Source organism: Onychostruthus taczanowskii, unplaced genomic scaffold, assembly GCF_017590055.1.
Source record: "Onychostruthus taczanowskii isolate IOZ18803 unplaced genomic scaffold, ASM1759005v1 scaffold136, whole genome shotgun sequence".
Taxonomy (NCBI): domain Eukaryota; kingdom Metazoa; phylum Chordata; class Aves; order Passeriformes; family Passeridae; genus Onychostruthus; species Onychostruthus taczanowskii.
This window is the reverse complement of record NW_024498529.1, coordinates 44716-66745: the sequence shown is the minus strand read 5'-3', so window position 1 is coordinate 66745 and position 22030 is coordinate 44716. Positions and strand designations below refer to the sequence as shown.

General features: G+C 43.9%; 1 protein-coding gene across 20 annotated transcripts in view; it reads left to right on the top strand.

Moving 5' to 3' along the window:
• The window catches only part of PPFIBP1 (PPFIA binding protein 1), a 656824-nt gene that overhangs the window by 597549 nt on the left and 37245 nt on the right, over positions 1–22030 (top strand). For 15 of the 20 annotated variants that reach the window (XM_041397126.1, XM_041397125.1, XM_041397134.1 and 12 more), the window contains exons 3-4: positions 11882–12042; positions 13875–14080. The exons of 1 other annotated variant lie outside the window; for it this stretch is intronic. In XM_041397126.1, the coding sequence (XP_041253060.1) occupies positions 11979–12042; positions 13875–14080 (270 nt within the window). In that variant the 5' untranslated portion in view covers positions 11882–11978. Of the gene's footprint in view, positions 1–11881; positions 12043–13874; positions 14081–19170; positions 19697–19796; positions 19880–20254; positions 20399–22030 lie in introns of those variants that run through there. 4 more of the 20 variants (XM_041397115.1, XM_041397131.1, XM_041397129.1 and 1 more) reach the window with 4 other exon arrangements.

Below are 22030 nucleotides of genomic sequence, written 5' to 3'. Positions count from 1 at the left end.
GAAAGGTCTTCGATGGAAGCATAAAACCTGGTGCATCTTGCCAGCCACTCCCTATCAGTTTCCGTGGCAACTTTGGCAGTGTTTGGGAGTTGGGTCGAGTTTTTCCCTTTGCCTCTTAAGAAAACCATTGAAGATGGTCAGCTCGCCCCAATTCAAACACATAAGGGCTTGCCAATGCTGGTGTACCTCAGTTTTGTCCCAGCTTCCTTCCTCCTGTTGCCTTCATGCACTGGACGCTTCTGTTAATCACAATTTCCCTCTTGATGGCAGCAAGTCAGTTTGAGTCCTACAGGTTAAACTTGTGTTGTTCTTTGGGACCAGGTTCTTCAGCCACAGGTGGGGGCTGGAGGTGTACCCTGGTTCTGTTAGACCTTTGATACAGGAAGAACTCCTCCTTGGCCAGCTGGTATAGTGAAAATCAGCCTATGGTTAGTATATACCTTTCTACAAGACTTGAGTCTTGCTCCACCACCCCCAAAGGCTGGGAAAGTGTGAAACACTCAGTGTCTGCTTCTTTTAGCATCAGATGTCTAATTTGATTTGTATGTAAGTAGGATAACTTTGAAGTGTGGTCAAAATACAAAGGGAACAGTACTTCAAAGAAATGTAACATTATAAGTGTATCTGATGCCTCAAGGTTTTTGAAGCTTTATTTGAGATTATTGAGAGGAAGATTTGTATGGAAATACTGAGGGTCATTAATATATCCAAGCCTTTATGAATGCTGTCCTTGAACTATTCTGTGCTAGTTTTGCTCTCATGTGGTGGCAGGCAAGTTGTCCTTCACCCATCTGTCTGCACTGTCAGTGTCCCTGACACAACAAAAGTTAACATGGTCTCTGAGGGGGAAACCAAAGTAAAAGCTGTTACTGAGTGAGACTTGTTCAGCGCTGTTATCCCATGATCAGCAGAGGTCTCTGGTATGGCTGTACAAAACCACAGTGTGTAAACTCCCCAAACTTCTGATTTGCATTGGTTGCTCTACTGGAGTCCAAGGTGGTCTGTGGTGCTGGATTACAGGTTTCTAATAAATACCTTGAACTTTGGGAGAGTTCAGATCTTGGAGCTGAGCTTTGTTTTAGGATTGGGCATCCACTCCTGTACAAACATGCCCAGCTGTGCTGGAGGAGAGTGGTTGCTGTTTTTCCTTTTGGCAGACAAGGAATCTGGCATTGAAGTTTTTAATTGCGGGAATTATATTAGCAGTTCCCAGTGCTCAAGGCGGGGGTGTCTGTGTATGTGTGCAGGAGGAGCTGATTAGATGTGTATAAATAATGGGATTGTGAGCTTTTAGTCTTAGATGTATTGTTCCATCCTTGCTATTATTTCTCACAGTGAAACTGTTGAAAGTTAGAAAAATACGAAGTTACACAAGAGTCACTTTCTCACTATACAACTTTGAAACAACAGTGAGGTTGTTTTTGGTCTTTCTATGTCATAAAAATATCTTTGAATTTATTCAGTGTTTTAATAAGAGCATCTTAAGATATTATTAATTTTTTAATATTGTTTTTGAAAGTTTATTTTAATTAGATCTGTAGGTTGCGGGAATGGAAACAGTCAGGATTTTTTTTTTTTTATTACAGACTTAAAAAAAGTCAGGTGATCTTGCTTCCCCATGCCTTCCTTCCCTTCTATGCCTCACTATATTTAATGTCAAATAAGGGCCTTTCTGTGTTCAAACTTTCAGGATATTCATAGATCACAAAACTTCCTTCAGCAACCACGTACCTCAGTAATGCTGTTCTTTCTACATGAAAACTAATATCCTGGTGGAATGACTCCTCTGGAAGACCTTGAGTTTTGAGAGAGTTTGAGGGGTAAAACTGGCTTTCCAAAAGAGTCTGTAAACCTGTCTGGCTTAAACATGTGGCAGATATTTAATAATGGAGAGGGGCAGTTCAGCTCTTGCACCTGATGGTATTTCTACATTATTGTTGTCGTGGGATTTAGCCACACCTAAGTTTGCTTCAGACTTGTTGACTTGGATCGTGGCCCCACTTGTGCTGTGTGCTAACCCATCCTCTGCTGATCCTATGCCTACAAAGAAAGCTTTTGTAGCCCCTTGCTTCAGTTAGACTGCTCTGGATACCCAAACCAGGTGATTTATAGGTGTATTCACACTGAAGTGCTGCAATTGGGCTGTAAATTTTCTTGTAAACTGCTCTTACAAGTTATCTTCTTCTCCATTTTAATGTGTCTGCTAAAGGCAGCCCACTATTGGTAGGGTCAATAATAAACCACAGTTTATTGCTGTATCTAAAGAAACAGGCATTTTTCATTGTTCTATGTAATAAAAAAAAATTGTTTCACACTTAGAATGCCCGTAGCAAATAACTCCAGTCTCAGTACCTTGTTATCCCAGAGAAGTCCATGTAGGTTTGCAGCAGCTGCATTTCTGCTCCAACTGGCTATCAGACATCTCTTGATGCAAGCATGTCTTAATTTTCTGAGTGCTAAGGTTTGTCTTCATCCCATGGACTGCATCTTCCTCAGCTGCAAAGCCACTTTCTGCTCATCTTGTTGATGGGGTGAGGGGTGGGATATTTTCCCCTCCTACATATGCCCAGAGGCTTGGCCATGGGATGGAAAGCGGCTGCTCCCTTCCATTCATAGATCTTTCTTACAGGGGAAGCAGCAGTAAGAAGACACTTTCTTCTCTTCTGGCCTTTTTTTCCCCCAGTTTATCTCCTCTTCCTGCTGCAGGAGAAAGAGGAGAGTGTAGGGCTGGGGCTGGGCCCAGTTGTGTTTAAAGCTCTGTTCCTGCAGAGGCTACAGCTCTGGCTTGCTGCTGATCTGCTGCCTCCCTCTGCCTTGCTGGTGAAGCCCTCCTACCCTTCAGTATCAACCATGAATGTACTATCTTTACCCATGTAGCTCTCCAGCCCACCCCAGCATTGTTTCCATTCCCCTAGCACTGATGTCTGTCTTGTGAGCTCTGAGTCCCAAGCCCTGCATCACTGAGTTTTTTAGCCTTGGGTGGTGCTGGAAGCTGCAGGGCACCAAGACTGAAATCATCTTTCTGCAAGAGATGGTGAGGAGGTGTCAGTTGTACAAGAGGAGGATGGAGAGGACAACATTTCTACCCCTAAGAGCCATCTGAAAGCCATGGGCTTTCAGGAGAAAGGAATGAGAGCAGAAGAGCTGATTCCTGTGTCCTGGCTGCTAAATTGCTTCTGTGCTGAGGAGCAAAGCTGGCACAAGGGTAGGCAGGACACACGGCTCTCCAGCCAAGCAATGGTGTGGGCAGCATGGTTCCTTAAAGCTGCACTGTAGTGTTGGTGGGGGTTTGAGGATTTGTTTGCTACTGACCAGTGCAGCATTCAGAAGAGAAAGGCCCTCTCTTGGACCTGAGAGCACACAGCTTTTGTCCTTCATCTCTTGACACTGGGACTTTGGTGTTGAAAAAGCAAGACAAAATCAACAGTGCTGTGCTCCCTGGCTGAAAATAAAAAAGAATAAAAAACTTTGCTTACTCCAGTGTTGCTGAAATCCCTGGAGCTGTGCTTTCCCTATGGATTGGAGAAGGGATGTGGGGAAGAGAAGTAGTTGAGAGAAAGTGTGGGAAGGGCCGCAGTGGGAAAATACCCTCTCTGTGTGCCTCTTTGTCGCCCTAACATCAACGAGTGACTCTGGAGCTGGGCAGTCAGCACAGGCAGTGTCCCAGAGCAAGGAGAGGATGGTCCTGAGGGGATGAGGGAGTGCATCCCCACAGAGCCACACTGCCTGGGCTAGAGGTATCCCATTGCTGTGCAGCCGGGCATTGCCTTGCTCTGCAGGGTCTGTGGCAGCTCTGGCTGGCGGTGGGATAACACACTCTGCAGTTATCAAATGTCAGAGGTCACTGTTTGGGGAGAATAAATACATTTTTCAGAGTGTTTTGCCCATGAACCACTTGCCCCTTTTCGAAGCTGAGAACTAATGCAAAATTCAAAGTCTGTGTTTTTAACCCCCTTTGAGTATTTCAGGAATGTCAAAGGTAGAATGTCCATCTTTAATAGTGATTAAAGTCCATGTGCTGCCTAAAGCAGCTTGTCTTGATGTGGACTCTCTCAGACCCAATTGTGCTACCTAAACAAAGGCTGTTGGCAAAGTTCCAGTGTGAGTTATTGGCAAAGGGCTCCAGTCTGGGAGAAGATGAAGTCCACAAGTTTTTGGGGAGAAAAAGAGAAAATCTGAGGGAAAGTTAGCCTGCAATTAATTGGTTTTCACTTTTCCCCTATTTTTTACTCATTAAAATTCAGTCCCATTCTATTACATGGCAAAAAAAAGATTCCTTAACCAAGTTGAATTTTACCCTGCGTCATTCTTAAAATGCCAGGAGAGTTGAGATGGTAAATCATGTTGTGGCAGTGGTGCAGTGGTGGTACTGGCAGCCTCGAGTTCTCAGAGATCATGAGTCTTTGAAAAACAAAAGTATCCTCACACACAAATGTGTGCTTCAGATATCACACTCTTATTTTACATATCACTCCTGGAAAGTAAATCTTAACACAGCAAAATCAGAGGCAGATAGAAGGGGAAAGGTGCAATAATACACAGATTTTCCATTTGTAACAGTTGATGCTGTAAAATTACAAGGCATTGGATTTTTTGTTGTTTTCTGCAGACACTTATTAAAATACTGTTCAGACTAAATGTATTTTATTTATTTATGGACTTTTTATGAGTGGTGCCCCTGCCTCTGCTTTATGGGGTGTCAACTCTGAAAGTGTGCATCTGGAAGCTCTTAGACATGAAGGTCCAAAATCTAGTGTCAAATCCTTTCAAATCTGGAGGCTTATGAATTTGACCTTTGGATGGAGCTCATTGGAAGAAAGTGGCACAAGGAATGAAATGGGATCTAAACGTGGATCAGTGCTCCCGACTAGGTGTGTTTTAAGGTATTTTTGAGGACTACCTTTTGGCCTGTCACCCAACAGTGCCCCTTTTGTTTAGTAGCCTGTGTGGCCACAGTGTGTCAATAACATGTTGCTGGGGAATGTGAGGCATTTCCTTGCTTGAATTAGCAGTCTTGGAGTCAGGGATGACTATCTCATTTGTTTTTCTAATCAGTGGACCCAAGCAAAACAAGTGAGAAATAATGTACTGGTTCCCAGGCTCTCTGAGGTGAGAACCTGAAGAGTATTAAACAGTTAACCAGTAAAACAGGAACAGCTTGAAGTGGTCTGTGGAGGGTGGTTTTTGTTTTGTTTTGTTTTTTAACAAGGCTTCATTTGACCTTGGATTGCTTGTGTGAAAAGAGTGAAAGTGAGTCTGAAGGGGGTGTGCAGACAGGTATTAGCATCACACGGCTGCTGTGCAGCTAAGGAGCTGCCTCCCTGTCATAGCGCTCAGAGCCCACAAAACGACGTCACCTGCCAGTGTAAAACCCGGGTTTCTAAATTTCCTTTCAGTTGCAACAAAAGAGCTGCTGAAGTAGGGTAGCAGAGATAAGCAACCAGAGTGATTTCAGTACTGGAGACCTAAATAAGGGGTTTGTTTTGTAAGTGGATATGAATCTAAGCAATAAACCTTGACTCAGAGAATTTGGGTGTTTACATAAACTGTTTGCTCTGTATGCATCTCTGTCAAAGGATCTCAAGGGTGCTTATCTTGTCGAGGCTGAGCTTTTGATTTACGACCAGAGTGTTTAACGAATGTTAAGGCAAAGAGCAGAATCCGACTCAGCTGGTTTGTAGTAAAAGTTGTGTGATTTGAGGTAAGTTTTTCCCAGGTATAAACATTTATATTTTGAAAAGACTTCTGTGTTTTGTACTCTTAAAGTACTTTAAAGTAATTTCTACAGCTTGAAACCTTTTATCTCAACATATTTCTTGCGTGCTTGTGGGATGGGCTTTTATCCTTAGTGTGCTTCCATTCATTTTTATCAGTTAAAGGAAATAAATAGCATTTGTGTATAATAAAGAAATAAGGAAATTCAGGGAACAAAGAAGGGATCTAGACTTAGGGAACAAAGGGACACTTGTTGCTTTGTTTGTAGTCCTGCGTAATAGGAGAGCAGTATTGCTTTGATGTCATTGACTACAGCTCAGCAAATTAAAAAATAATTTTAGTTATAAAAATAAATAGACATAATCAGTTTAAAGTAAGCCTTTGCCAACATTTGGGTTGTTTTTATCCATAATAATGTTATGGATACACCTGGCTCCACCTGATGACCTTGGGTAAGGGGGACAATGTCTGAATTACTTGGCTAAAAGCGTATCTGGTACCTTACTAGATTCCCATCCCTGCCTCAAATGAAGATATTTCTCTATATTATTCCCATTGAGGTATTTCCAGCATTTCCTAACTTGACTTCTAACATTTAATTTGTTCTTTTCTTTCAAAACACCAGAGCAATGTATTCAGCTAGCATCCATTTTCTTTTTTAGTTTCTTCTTCCAGGCCTGGAAGGAATGAAATGGAGTTGTCATTTACATTAAAAGAAATGTTAATGACTCGTAGTATAAATTACCAAAATATATTCATTAGTAAACTGCTACTGACTGATGACACTGTAGTTGAGCATCTTCAAAACATCCCATGAGAAACTGTGCCAGGGATTTGGATTGACTTCATTTGAAACTGTTTGCAATTGTGATTGAAATGTATTTTGTAAATAAGTCTCTGTGTGTTTGTGTTTCTCTTCTGACCTGTCAGGAAAAGTAGAAATAGATGTGTCTAAAATGGCATTTGTCTTCATGAAATAGAGCTTTATTTTGTAAAGTGAATTGCTAAGGATGTGTTGTTTTAGTGTAGGGAGGCAAGAGAGACGAATTCAGATGTCACTTTAGACCTCTCGTGCAGTCATCTGGTCCATGTAGCACTGAGAAGGCAGGACATGGATTTTGACAGCATTTACCATCTTACTTTTGCTGTGGAACAGGTTCTTTCCTTCCACTCTTCCCAGAAAAGATGACTGCAACTTGTTAGCTTTTTCATTTTACTTTCGTGGTAGGCTGCTCTGGGGTGACGGCCAGCTCTCGGGGGCCTCTTTTACTCTCAACAGCCCTCAGAAACAAGCCCTAATCAAGGTTTTTAATTTCTGTGTATCAGAATTTCCTGGCTTAAGTAGTGTTATGTGTGAATGGGAGAGCTGGGAAACTTAAGTCATCTGTCTTACTACATCATGTCATAAAAATAATCTGTGGCTGATGCTTTATTTCCCAGTGCTGAGCATTTGCAGCCCATGTGCACAAAGAGGAAGGCAAGTGGGACAAAAGGCCAGCCCTCCTGTCCTCAGAGTGGTGACATCCAGGGCACGGTGTGTCCTCTGGGCCTTCTGACCTGCCAGCAGGCAGCTGATTCCCTTTAACTCTGTGAACCTCTGGGCTTTAAAGTGTGGTGTGTTTTGCAGGTGGAGATCCAGAATGAGACACCCCCCCACCTCCCCCAAATAACAAAAAAAATGGGCTCGAAGATGTCGGCCCTCGATGCCTCTGTGTGTGCTGTTTGATCTAGGAAAGAGGCGGCCTCTGGGTGGGAAAATTACCATTTCCTACATATGTAAAATGCTTAAGCACTTTTTTTCCTTCTTTTTGAAGTCTGCCATCTTAATTAAATATCTGATTTTGAAATCCATATCCAGGCAGCTTTCCAGTTTGCATCCAACAGACTGCAGTTCCATTTACAGGGCCTCTTGTTGTTTTTTTTTTCCCCAGCTTTCCTTGTGTTTATTTGCAGGGCAGCGTTTTGTTTTCTCTGTAAGCTGTTTGGAATACGTCTTCACCAGCACTGTAGCCAGAGGGTTTGTATGTCATTCAAAAATAAAAATAAAAAAATCTCCACCTACTGAAAAGTGAACAGCACAGCCCTAGCAACCAGCTGGTGTGTTTGAACCAGAGGAAGGGACATTAAAGAAGTAAGACCACATTATGTCTTCTCTGTTACAGCCAGGGATGGGGTAGAAATGCCAGCTAGTAAGAAGATTAATAATAAATGATAGTGGAGAGAGCTGCATTTGTATTTTATTTTTGGGTTTTTTAATGGTGGCTTGTAAATACAGGCTTGACGAAGTGATGCTTCTTCTTGTCGGCATGAGCAGGGTATTCAGCTGGGAGCTCTAAAAGGGGGATCTGCCTCTGTACAAACAGCCCCCCACACCCCACCTGGCACTGGTTGTGCACACGGGAAGGTAAGTGTTGTCATTTCTTGGAAAGCAAGAGAAAACTTATTTTAAATTGTCTGTCAGGCAGGGCACTGTCAGTACTTTCCTCTCAGGTGTGTCATCAGTGATGTTATACCAGGGGTGGATTTCATGTCTCTGCTTCTCTGTCTCCTGTGTGCACCTTGATATCTAATTTATCTGCCATGCCATAGACGTTAAAAATCTGTGTTAAAATGATGCTTTTTCCCCTTCCTGCTTTTGTGGATGGAGGGAAGTTAAACTGCTTGCCATCATTAGCTATGCATTATTTTCCTAAGGAGCTCCACTGCACTCCTCCGAGATGGATTTTTGTTCGTGTTAACCTGTGTGGTTTTCCTTAATCACTACCAAGAAAAAAACCCCAAAGCCTTGAGTTTTCTCTTAGGTTTTATTTGTATTAGACGAAAGCTGTAAAGAGGGAAGTGTGGAACATACATATTGGAAAAGCTCTGCTGCGTCAGTGGCCAGCTGAGGCTTTTCTCAAAGTTTGTGAAGTCAGAGGGTGCCCTTCAGGAGGCACAGGGATTAATCTGCTGGTGTTTTATTGTTGTCCTCTTTCCTCTAGCCCATGCAGTTTGGTCCTTTGCTCCCCTGGTGTATGAGGTCCTCTTTGGCCTCTGCCCACCCCCTCCATGCATGCTGGTGATAGTTGTGCAAAGACCAAAAATAATTCTATGCCTTTGCTTGGGAAGGATAATTCCAATGTTATTTTTCTATTACAGTAATTTTACTTCCTGACTGCTGGATGTGCTGCACTGTACTGGGAAGATGGCCAGAGCAGGATGTGCTGTTCCAGGCTAGTTTTCAATGGCCACTTTTAGGACCAAATAACCAGGCAAATGGGATTTTACTGTGTCATCCCCAGCTGTTCAGCTTGGGGGCTTTTTGTTCTTTTTGATTTCACCTCTCCAAGTCTCTCAGCTGTGGGCTTGGTCAGGCTGCTAACAGATGCTCTGTGAGTGGTGGAAGAGTTTTTAGAGGTCTGAGTGTTTGCAGGGTCTTGCTTAAAAGTAAGTTTTATCTTAAAATTTCTCCCTGCTGCTCTCAGCAGTGCAGCTCCTTCGGGAGTAGCAGTGGGGGAAGCTCTGTGCAAACTGAAGTGTCTTTCCTTGGAGGCAGAGGCAGGTAACCTGGAAGTCTCTTGGATTTTGTTGATACCACTGTCTGCTCCCTTCAGTAGGGCTGCCTTAGGGATTTTTGACAACCATGAACAAACCCCTTGTTTAGGAAAGCAAGGAGTGCTTTTGGCAAACATCAGGGGTGGTTGCACCTGGATGAAGTGCAAGGATAGTGATTTTTCTGTGCCTACAAGCCATAGCTATATCGTGCAAATACAAATTAGCTGTAGTTGTACAAATTAGCAGTTATAGTTGTACAAATTAACAGAACTTGTCCCCAGTTCATGCATTTCCTAGCCAGAAGGTAAGAATCAAGGGGTGTGCTGTGAACAAATATGGTTAGGGAGCACTCGGTTCCTTTGTATGTTTTCAGCCTACAGGACTGTGTTGTATGTTTTCAGCCTACAGTCCTGGAGGCTTTTCCTACCAGCCTCCAGGACTGTGTTTAATCAAGAGCTGCACTGAGCTCACTGATGCTGAGGTGGGAAAGCACCACTGGAGACCTCCAGCCCAGCCCCTGCCCAAAGCAGGAATGCCCAGGACAAGATGTGCCATGTAGGGTCCATTTGGGCTGTGAGTAGCTCCAAGGTTGGAGATCCCAAAAGGGCAACCCTTTCTATTACTTACTATTCTCATAGTAAAAAAAGCTTTTTAAAATTATTTCTTTTTATTTAGGCTTTTTTTTTCCTCTCCCCTTTTTAATTCTAAGGTGAACTTCCCTGTGTTTTTACGTGTGCCCATTGCCTCTTGCCATGTCACTGGGCACCTCTGAGAAGAGCCTGGCTCTGTATTCTTCACTCGCCCTATGAGGTGTTTTACATGAGCTTTGAAAAGCTCATGTACACTTCTGATTGCCAAACATTAATTGGCTTCTGTGGGTTTGTGGTTGCTTTGTGCTGTTGGTCTTTTCCCACTTAGAGCTGTGAGGAATCAGTGTTTTGCCTGGGGCTGTAGAAGCCCCAGGCTTTCTCTGTGTTCTTTGCCCTTGGAGGGAAATCCACAGCAGATTGTTCACACCCTGCCTTCATAGACTCCCATATTTGAGCAGGACCTGATACCAGAGCCAGAAAATCTTAACCAGCTAAAAAAGGAGACTGTCTTCAGTGTTGTCCAAGTGAATGTGTGTGCAGAAGCTGCATTTTCTGCTCATTTTTTTCAGATGTGGAGGTACAGAACCAGTTGTCTTCTAGGATCTGCATATTCTGGCAGGTCTCATAGTGATTGAAACTGAGTGTTTACATTGTGTTTAAAACTGGGGGCTTCCTCCTTGAAGGCTGAAAGTCTTCAGTTACAATGCTACTGCACTTTTTAAGATTTGCAACATCTTAACTTACAGGTATTTTGACTGTTTAAAGTTCTCTTGGTTTTTCTGACTCTGACAACCACATAATAAAACCAGGCATTTGCCAAAAGCGCAGCAGTCTTTGTGTTGTTGTTCAAAGGTTACCTTAGGGTTTGGACCTACTTCATGTAATAAAAATGTTGTTGTGGAAGATGAAATGTTTGTTGGCATTTTAAGGATAACATTTCAGCAAAGCCAGCTGGTAGCCTCCAATAAGAGACACCTCTCTGCTGGGTCAGACCAATAAGGTGACTCGTAGGAGGGAAAAATCAGTTTATAACAGGGATTTTTGTTTAGATTTGTTTTTTAGTAGACTGTTTTCCAGAACTTATGCCAGAGATACTGTGAACAACTTTCTTAATTGCTCATGTTGGAGCAAATGTCAGCAGTGGTGTGGCCTAATACAAAAACCAAATGGCAGGGCGTGCGAAGGTTAAAGTGAGTTTTCCTTCCTGGTGTTTGTTTAGCTTTGTTCCCTAGCTGTATTTATAGCAGAAGCCATCTTATGTGTATCAGATTAAAGCCAAGGCAATCTGGGCCATATTGATGGCTTGTGCGTCTGTTGTGGTGGGCTGGAGGGATTGGGAATGCCTCTGACCCCTGCAGCTCCACTTCAGCCAATTTGTAGCCTATCAGGATTTCTGGTTTACTAGCTCACCTACAGGCAGCATGTTGGGCCGGCTTGCTTTTCCAGCCTGATGGAAATACTCCTGTGGGGACCACTTCTGGCTTGTAGAAGTGGGAGAGTGAGATCAAATTGCATTGTTACGATGTGAATCTGCTAAACTAAAAGCAGGGATAGTCCATGCACTCATGCTACATCCAGTGAGCTGTGGGCATCTGAGAGATCCTGCCTGTAGGCAGACAGTTTCATGCCAGGAACTTCTGGATTGTCAGACATCCAAAAATCTCAGACAAGTGGTCAGACTTCTCTTTTTCTATTGCTTGGGGAGAAAATTACAGCAGACACACATATGGTTTGTTGCTGAGTTGCAGCTCCCTTTAGTGATAGAAGGCCTGTGTCTTCTCTGTGAGTTTCCTGGAAGTGCCATGTGGGATTTCTGAGGTGTTCTGTGGGATGGCATGGACCTGTGGGCAGGGCAGGCCATGGGCCACTAGAAACTGGGTCATCAGCTTGGTGCTTTGATTCCTCGATCTCAGTCCATTCCTTGTGGTGAATACCTCTGGGTTTTATTGTGGCCAGCAAATGACCCCAATCTTCTTTCTGATCTGACAACAGTGATGCCTGAATTCAGAGAACATGCAGTGAAATTAAATTCTCTTTTGCAGATTAAATTGCAGGCTTGAGGCTCTGGACCAACTCACACCATTGACATTTTACTGCTCCTTTTGGTATAGCTGGTGATTGTTCCTGAGAAGAGAAAAGATGATGAGTGATGCAAGTGACATGCTCGCTGCAGCCCTGGAGCAGATGGATGGCATTATAGCAGGTAAACACTTGGGGCAGGTGTTTATTTTGCTTTTTTGGGTCCTCCTTTCTCCCACTGGAGGACAGAGTTCCAGACAGAGAAGGGAATATGCTGGGAACTGCTTTTGGTGCCTTCCATTCTAGCTTAGAGTTAACAAGTAACCAAAGTGGAGGGATTGCACAGACTCTCATAGGCTCCATGGATTGGGTTTTCTCCTACTCTCTCTCAAAGGGCTGCTGGAAATGGCTGAGTGATGCAGTTCAGCTCCTGCATGGAGCACGCGGAGAGTCAAGGACAATAGTGGCTACTCTGAACTTCCCTCAACTCAGAAGAGTTAAAACATTAATTGAAATTTCTTTTTCTTTTTTTTTTTTTTTTTGTTTGTTCTTTTCAAAATTGGAATGCTTTGGGTCCAAATTTTGGAACTGCCTTGAACATCAGAATTTTTCATAAGTTCCTGTAAATTGCAAAAGAACACAACCTGTGCTTTTAAGCTGAGTCTAATGAGTTAGAAAATAATATAAATATCCAACACATAGGAGGGAAAGATAAAGAAGTCAGCAGTCAAAAATGCCCTTGCAAGTGTAGCAACATGGTTATAAAATTTTTAGTAGTTAGACTTAAGCAATTTTCCTTAGGGAAAAAAATCATACAGTATGCTTTGTTAGGGCAATGACTCTTCTCTGCCTAAAGATATTAAGGGCACATAGCAGGAACAAATGTAAAGGGGATTCAGTTTGATCATGATGGTCTCTAAAAATACATGTAAGCTGTGACTTCAGTAATTTCCATAAGTAGATGCTGGTGTTTGGATCCGATCATGTATTTGTGTTTCCAAGAGCCCAAGTTGGTTATGGCAGGATGAGGTTCAATATAAAAACAAAATGTGATGTTGGAAGATTTAAGTCACCACAGACTTCATTTACCCGTGTCTGTGAATAGATCTATAAAGGAATATTATAAGAAAGGGATATCAGCTCATGTGCTGTTGAGGTTATTTTTCTCTTTATTGTTTTCAGTGGGAATTTAGCAGAATACTTGGATTTTTGTGGTTTGCCAGATGGGGTGAATGAAAGTTCATGGAAGTGCATATATGGCATATCCTTGTCGTTTCTAAAAGTTGACAGCACAAATGAAGGTCTGTCATGAACATGTCTCATTGTGCCGAGGTATTACAGAATTAAGGTCACAAATCAGTGTACTGGAATTACAGCTGGAATTAGCTAGGTTGGCTTAGATCAACCTTAATCCTAAATTCATAGTTTCCTTTCTAACTTAATATATAGCACCTTCTAATGTAGGTCAAATATGCATCCTGTGAGTTTATGCAAATGAGAGATTTTTCTCTTTATTAACATGCAAATGTCAGTGCTACTGTGTCAAATTGCTGGGTTTAAAATTTATTCCTATGCAGAAGTGATTTGGTCTTTTAATTTATCTTCATCTTTTTTATTATTTAAAAAAATTTCCAGTACCTTGGAGCAGCATAACATACTCCTGCATGGAAAATGCAGGGCATGGTTTCCTCTGGACACCATCACTGGAATGTGACTTGGATCATTCAGTGCCTACAGGGTGATTCAGGGCATTGGCAGAGTATGTTCCATCCCTGGCAGCACCTTCTGCCTTGGGAATTCATCCCAGGGAGCAGGAGCCTAGTCCACACCTCAACCCCATGGGCAGGTTGTGGCATTCCCATTCTCTGAGGACCAGCTCACCTTGTTCCAGCTGGAGCTTCCCTCCCCAAGCACCAGTGCTGAGTTTGGTTGGGAACAACCTCTGCCCTTTCCCAGCCTCGGGGTGCACCCAACCCTCGTCCTGTGCCTGACCCCCTGTGATTTTGCTCCCTGCAGGTTCCAAGGCACTGGAATACTCCAATGGCATCTTTGACTGCCAGTCCCCCACCTCCCCATTCATGGGGGGCCTGCGGGCACTGCATCTCGTGGAGGACTTGCGGGGCTTGCTGGAGATGATGGGAGCAGACGAGAGGGAGGGGCTGCGCTGCCAGGTCCCGGACTCCACAGCAGAGGCTCTCATCGAATGGCTCCAAAGTCAAATGGTACAGTCTCACCTTGTTTTACCTCTACCAGGCTCATTTTGGGTGTTGGGTAGACTGGCTCTGTTTCACACAGCTATTTAGAAAGCTTAGAGTGGATATCAGGGAAGAGATTTTATTTTGGAGATACTGCTGTGGAGTCTTGGAAAAGCTGTTGCTCAAATGTCTCTTGCAGTGGGTTGGCCTTTGCTGTCTTTGATGTACCACTGTGCCTCAGTCTAGGGAGCAAACAATACTTGGTAACTGCAGTTTCATCTCAGAGGGCTGGGGAAAGACTTTTTTTTAAGAATCAGATGTTTAGGTGGGGGAAAAGAAGCAGTTTTGAATACTTTTCAGTAAAAAGCATTTTTGACAGTGTTTTTTTTTCCCATGGGGATCAGTGTAATTACAGAGCTTCCTCACCTGATTTATAACATAAGGGAATGGTGTAAGCTCTGCATCTCTTCAGTCTGGATACCAAACCAAGCTTCTATTTTCTGTATTTGTGAATCAGCCAGTTTTTGTCACCTTACTTCAAAAATACACAGAAATATAACTGAGAAGGCAGTTCTTTTCCCAAGACTGGCTTTCCCAAAAAAATCAACAATTATCCTAGTGTAGGTCCAAAGACTGCTCTGGGAAATAAAATGTTGTACTTACCAAAGGGTGAGTTAAAACAGCATCATTTTTCAAGAAGCTTCTGGGTTTGCCTCCAGATGCCCTGTGACTGGTGACTTCCAAGCAGGGCCAAGGAAGAATCCTTGTGCTTGTGGTGTGTGGCAGGGTTTGTGTTGCGGAAGTCCAGGTGTGTGCAGGTTTTGGGGAAGCTCCAGCAGTAGAAGTCAGGAGTTGCTCCCAGAGGCCACACTTTAGTTTTTCAGTCAGCCTCATCGCAGCTGTCACAGTGACAGCAGTGGGTGGGCACTGCTGCATAATCTGTCAAATCTGTCCTGCAGCCGTGGCCAGGTCCTGTATGTCACATGCTGGGTGTTGGCCAAGGTCACACCGTGCTGCTGAAATTAGGGAGCCAGCCCTGGTGAAGGCTGGGGCTGCTGTAGAACTGTGGTGGCTCTGTGTTCCATGTGCCGCTGCTGTGGGGACAGACGGCCACCACTGCCTGCTCCCTTGCCAGGATGGGCACTACACCCCCTGGGAAAGACTCAGTCTCCCTGGAGTCATGGCTGATCTTGCAGAATGCATTTCTATCTCGACAAATGGCTTGATCTCAACACTCAGTCACAGCCCAGAGGACTGCCAGGTACAGGGCCATGTTTGCTGCGCCTGGTGCTGGGCAACCCTTTGTGCCATCTGCTGTCATGGAGGATGAGCACAGCAATGCAGGGACAGATGGGCACCTTGGACTTGTTTCTGTAGCCCTTGCAGAAAGATCTGAAGGAAGAGCCTTCTTTTTCCTTTTTTAAAATCTTTGCTTTGAACTACTCATTTGGAAATGCTTGAAACTTAAGCACGTGGAAGCTCTCCCACTGCCTCCAGTGGGATTTGGATCTCGCCTCCACTGTCAAAGTGTGGCAGCCAACGCTGAGATCAGGAGGAGGAGGCAGGAGTGACATTGAAGTCAGATCATTAAAACGGGCAGAGTTCCTGCTAATATCAGCATTTCCTGCCTGTGTAACGTAACATCACCGTGAACATCGCTGTAACTGCTCACTGCTCTCAGTGGACATAATAGGTTTCATCCAACTCTGGCCTTGATAAACAAAAAATACACCAAATAAACAGTCTTGGAAACTGTTACTTCTCATGGTGTTCACAGTCATCTGTAAGCCATGTTTAGTGGTGCTGATTTCCTGCAGGTTATTCTGGAGTAATGGGGCCCAGCAGTGTGGCTGAGGCTTCAGTGACTGCTGAGATTAATGAGGTGGAGACTCTTGTGATGGCAGATGTGTGATTTAGGGGTGCCGCTCTGGTAAGGTCTGGAATGGGGCCCTTCAGACTTGCACAGTGTGGATCACCTAGTGACAGTGAGACAGCAGTGGGGTTTTATTGCATCCATGGGCTCAGTGGAAGAGAAAGACTCTGCTGTACCATTCAGTTTAGTGCCTCCCAACCACTGGAAAAGATGTGCAGGGGTTGTGAGTACCAAAGATTGCAGAAAATTGCTATTCCATCTATGCCTCAATTACTCCTTATTCTGCTTCAAATTATTACCCTGTATTCTCTGTCATCCTTAAAGCTCCTTTTAGGAAAAACTTAACATTCCACTTACAGTGTGATACAGCCACAGGATTTCCAGGTGTCACCAGTCCCTGTCTCAGCAGGCAGGTGTTATATGAAGTGTCTGGATGATTTGCAGGAAGGCTTTTTGCAACTATGCTCCTCCTTAGAGAGGAAGGGCAGACACCTTCTTTGAAACTAGTTTAATCCTCCGTGCATGAAGTTGCATCCCCTAGGATGCTGAAACTGGTGTGTGACATCCCATGTGGGGCTGTAAGCAAGCCTCTTGTGTCTCAGAGGAAAAGAAAAATAGAGTTTGCTGCTGCCAGACAGTGTGTCACAGGAGAAAAATCCTCTCCTGGCTCCTGCAGCCAAACCACTGGTGCCCACATTGACAAAAGGGGATGACAGCAGTCATCCAAAGTTTCTGTGAAATAGGGCAGAGCATTCACTCCTGCCATGCCAGAATGGGCTGCCATGTGTCCTTGATCCTCTTCCTGTCTGCTCCTCTCAGTGTGTTTATGTGCAATCACTCAAAAAGGGCCAGTGGGTTAAAACACCCCGTGCTGCTTTTTGTTTTTAACAAGTGGGTGCCAGATGGCCACGTGACACCAGAGCACACGTGCAGTGCCCGGACATCTGGCACAGCTCTTCCAACAGAATCCATCATGTGGTCCCCAAGGGGAGCTGGGAAAAGTTGTACGTGCAGCTCTCTGCTGCACAAAGAAGGCAGTTTCACTGTAACATGTCACTGCAGCTCAAACTGGTCTCTGCTGCTGAAACCCTGCTCACATCTGCATGTGCAAATGTTGAATGTTGTTGGTGAAAGTACAAACGAGGCCATTTGTTCCGAGTCTGAAAAGGGACTGAGACCTTTCTGAGCTCAAACATGTTTGGACTCCATACTTTCACTGGGAGCCAGACCCCTGAAATCCATGGCCAGATCATAACAATTCCTAAGTTCTGGAGTTTTTTCAGAATACTCTTGGTTAGGAGAAATGTTTGGTGTATTTCAATGTGCGCTGTAATAAGGCATGTGCTGTACTCTGTGAAAATGGAGCTTCTGGCTTCAGTACAGGCAGTATGTGAGTAATCTCTAACATCAGCACCAGTAACAAAACCATTTTAAACAAAACTCCACATTTTGCAAGACCAAAGCAGCCTTGTTGTGTCCAGCTGGAAGCTGATAGATCCATCTCTTGAAGAGTAATTCTCACAAACCTTGCTCCCAGCCATGAGCATTGCTCCAGTTTTTCTTCAGTTGAAACAAACAAGAGACAGTCTTCCTTCTGGTTATTACTTTTCTTGAAAGTGGTTGGGGGATTTTTTGCATTTTTAAAAAAATACATCTTACGCAACTACTTTCCCAGAAAGAGGAAACCAACTATGTCTTGTTAAAAAGAAGAGTGAAGGGTAGGAGTGGGTGGACAGTGCCTTCCCACACCTCCATTTTCCCCATGCTTCTCATCTGAACTTGTGTATGTGGGTCCTGGTGTGTGCCTTCTCCTCTTTAAAGGATGTATCCCTGAAGTGAAACAGCCAGGATAACATAAAATTTTTTCTTTAAAACCCATAGCAAGTGCAGCTTTGGAAGTGACTTTCTGAATTTAAATATATATATTATAAGGCATATTTTAATAATTATTTTCACTCCATAAGTGAATTTCTGAAATTGACTTTAGGGTCAAGCAAAACTTTATGGCCTCCAAAGGCTTCTTGAATCGTGTAGAATCATTAAGGTTGGAAAAGACCTTTAAGATCATCATCAAGTCCAGCCACAAAACATTTTCAGCTCATCTCAGGATGGTGGTTGAGCTGAGGTATCCATCATGCCTCATGCAGTCCAATGTGTTGCTGCTGCCTCACAGACCAGATTCAGATTTTGACATTTTTCCTTTAAGTTGGTTGTTCCAGAGAGTAGCTGGGAGTAATGAGTTAATATGAGGGGATATTAGCTTTCAAGAGAGGAATTTTCCTTGCTGGATAGACATAGCTTTGTAATATTACAGAGATATGCTGACCTGTTTGAGCAAGAAGGTGATTTCCAAGTGGAGGATGCAGTTTGGTTAGCCAGAAATCATCTCTTATTCATGGGGAAAAAATAAAGCTTGTCTTCAAACGCAAGTTTGTTGTTTGATTATCCTGGTGTGGGTGTGCAGTGCAGTCATTTGAGTCAGCTTCTGCTTATGTTGAGTTTGTGTATCAAAAGGTCCTATGCTAATGTGTGGCACCAGGGTGTTACCACCAAAAAGTTTGAGATCTCTCCTCGAGTTGCAGTATGGAAGGAGTCTTGTGGTATCGTATGTCAGCCTGTCATCATCCACTCCCTACTGGCAATGCATTTTGTCTCTGAGAGATGCACCTCCCAAGGTTCTGGAAACACAGGACCCTGCTTCTTGCTAAAGGTGATCATCCAGATTGGTGTGTTTTTAACACTGGAAGATAATATGGGCTCATTTATAGTATGCCTTGCTGTTGCATCTTCATGCATTGGGGATGAGTTCTTTGGCAGTAAGGACAACCCATCAAAAATCACCATTCCCCATCCAAAATGAATCCGTTTGGCTTAAAAAACAAGCTTCTGCTTGTCCTTTGTTCTCCTGATATCTCCTGAGTTATTCAGAATTCATGGTTTTGAGATTTTGTCTATCAATGGTAGTTGTAGACAGTTTATTATAATAATAAAACTTTTTTTTTTTGAGGTAATCACAGGACTCTCAGAGCTGGGCTCTGTGGTCAAAAATACTAAGAATTTGTCATGCTGCTGCTGGTAGTGGGTCAATTGAAACCTGAACCTGAGGACAGAGTTTCATTGTTATTGTTGCTTCTTACATCACTCTGAAGTATGGCATAAACTTGGGACAAGCCACTTGTGAGACCTGGGACAGCTGAGTCAACTCTTCAATTTTTTCTTGGCGTCTACACGTGAATTAATTGCATGTGTTCCTGCAGCTTTTACAATTACTAGGAAAGCCCCTCCTGCTTACTTTGTGCTCAGGTGGAGGGGTGGGAATTGCTCTTTTCCCCTGCGCTGTTGGGTCGGATGCTTTCCAGGAGAGTCCGGAGGAGGGAGCTGTGCTGGTGACAAGAGTGAGGGTGGAGGTCGCTGGGTGCCACCTGCGTGGGGCTGTCCTTGCTCCCCGTCGGGTTTATGCTGCTCTGCACCTCCCTGCCTGCATCTCCCTCCTGTGTGTGCCGGATTGGAGAAGTTTCGTGCCGGGCTTTGATGTGTTAATTCCCCAGAGCTGCTTGCTCCGCCTGAGGAGCGCTGCTGCTTCCCACGTCTTCCACTCCGCTCGCCTCCATCCTCGGCTGGGCAAGGGGACCTGCTGTCACCTAACCTCGGCTCAGAGGAGCCCGGAGCCCTCAGCCTCGGCTTCTGGCGTCCGTGAATGCTTGAAAACAGTCATGACCAGCACGGAGTATAGCTGGGACATTCACGGGCACTGTGTCTGGCTAAATAAGGTAAGGAGATCTCCTGCATTTCTCCCGGTGACAAGTCATAGCTGGGCAACGCTGGGAACGAGCCTCTCATCCTTCTCCTGCACCAGGCACCAGCTGGGCTGCTGTTGAGGAAACAGAATATTGTGGAAAGGTTGCATCTTCCCTGCTCAGCAGCGTGTTGTTTATGCTTACAAAATGTTTCAGGTAAATGCCTCAGAGTGAAGGGCTGTGTTCAGCTGCTTTTCTTTCAGAATTCACTTTTATTTTTTAAAACATCATGTGGGGGGCTTGGAGTGGGTGTGTGGTTGTTTTTTTTTTTTTCCCCCTTCTTATTCTCTGGGCAGGAAGTAACCTGCAAACTTTAGGAAAAGCTTTGCAGTAGGTCTGCTGGAGTATGTGAAAAAGGCTGCAAATATTTTGAGCAGGGAAGTGGGAAGTGCAGGAGAGGCTGGTTTGGGAGGGCAGAGGTGGGCTTCCACATAAACTGGTTACACACCAGCTCAGACAGTATGACCAGTATGAACTTGGGATGGGATTGATGCTGACAAAGAGTAAAGCTGTCACGGTTCTGTATCACAGGTAGTGGGTACTTGTCTTGTGAAACCCAGAGGCTCTGCCCAAGGCACACCAATTGATGCTGAGGAAGCTGAGGCTGGAGGAACCTTCTTGCAAGGGGCTCTAAAGCTGAGGGAACAAGCAGCAGCTTTGTTTAACTGAGCATAGGTAATATGTGTTGTAATGATCTGAACCATGTAAGCATGTTGATGAGCTCTAATTTAATTCCAGATGGTCAGGAAAGAGGTGTTGAGAAAGGCTCACTTGCCCAACTGTTGACTTGACTCTGGTGGTCAAAACAGTCAGTGAAATCTGCTGTACAGGGAAATGATGCTGTGGAGTTGCAGTTCCTTCTATGCAAACCAAACTTGCACATACAGCAAGAGCAGTGTGATTTGTGCTGCTTATTTCATCTCCAAAGCAGAAGAGAAAATGAAGGAAAATGAGGGTATCAGCTGTGGTAAGCTAAAAATGAGGTTTATTTTTGAAAGGAGAATTCAGCAACTGAGAGGAAACTGATTTTTTAAATAATTTTTTTATTATTAGGTTTAAACCAGCAGCCACTAGAAACGTTCCTGTGGTTTGGAATTCTAACTCACTTCCAGGGAAAAGGGATTAAAGACTGAAGTCAGGCAGGCTGTCGAAGTTTGGTGATGCTTGTACTTGCCACAGGAATAATTCCCTCCAGAGCAGCGTGGATTTTTACACTTAGATGATTACAGACAAAGCTTTTCACATGTTACATCTGTTTAACAGATTAACTGTGGATTGATCTTGCAGAGTTTATAAGTCCACTGGGTCTGATCTTACAAGGCATTTTAAGTAAATGCTTGACCTCAGACTTCTGTGAAGCCTCAGTGGCATTATGACAACTGTTCTTTTGTTTTTAGGATTAAAATCACTATTGGTAAATCTGCATTCTCTTCCCATGTATAGTGTTTTTCAATTAATCACTAACATTGAAAACACAAGCAAAATCTAGCTGCTTAATTGAAGATAGATTTTAAGTTACTGATGAAAAGAGCCTTCTTCAGGAAATAGAAAGCCTTTCTCACACAGCTAGTAAAGTATGTTAATGCTTTATAGACTTAAATGATACAAATTTGATCCAGAACTACCAAATGCCCTAAATATGCTTGCAGTTGCTGTTCAGTCAAATATTTGCTTTTCTTTTTTGCTTGTCTTACTGTTTTATTTCTTTTCCTCCCTCTCCTCCCCCAAAGAGGAGCTGTTGCTCTGCAGGGTGAGTGCTGGGCTCAGTTGCAGGGGAGGATGCAGATTCCCTGGTGGAGAAGTGCTCCTGAGGGACACACTGAGTGCTTACCCAGGTTTTGCACACACCAGGTCTCCTGGCATTTTTCAGACCTCCCTGCAGCCTATTCCTTCCCACTGGGTCTCCCTCCACCCCATCTTCTGATGCTCTACTTTCCTAAATCCAGTGTTTGAGCATATTCCTGCTCCATTTCTCTTCAGTCCTGCTCACTACCATTATTGCTCTGTTCTTCTCATATGTTTCATCTCCCCTCTTCCTTCCTCATCTCTCTGGGAAGAAGATCATGCCAGGAATCAACTTTTTACCTGCGAAGACAGTCCAGAGCAAATATCTGGGAAGGTGTCATGTGTCCAGTGCCTCCAGGTCCTGGGTCTCTGCACCACTGTAAGCAGTGCTTAGGCTGCTGCTCTCGGAAATAGCTGCTATAGTCTTTCTCTATCATCCATTCTCCAATTATCATCATTTTCTCCACTGAAACCAAAGTCAGGGGCTTTCTAGCCTTTTCATACCTCAAATTAAGAGTCAGT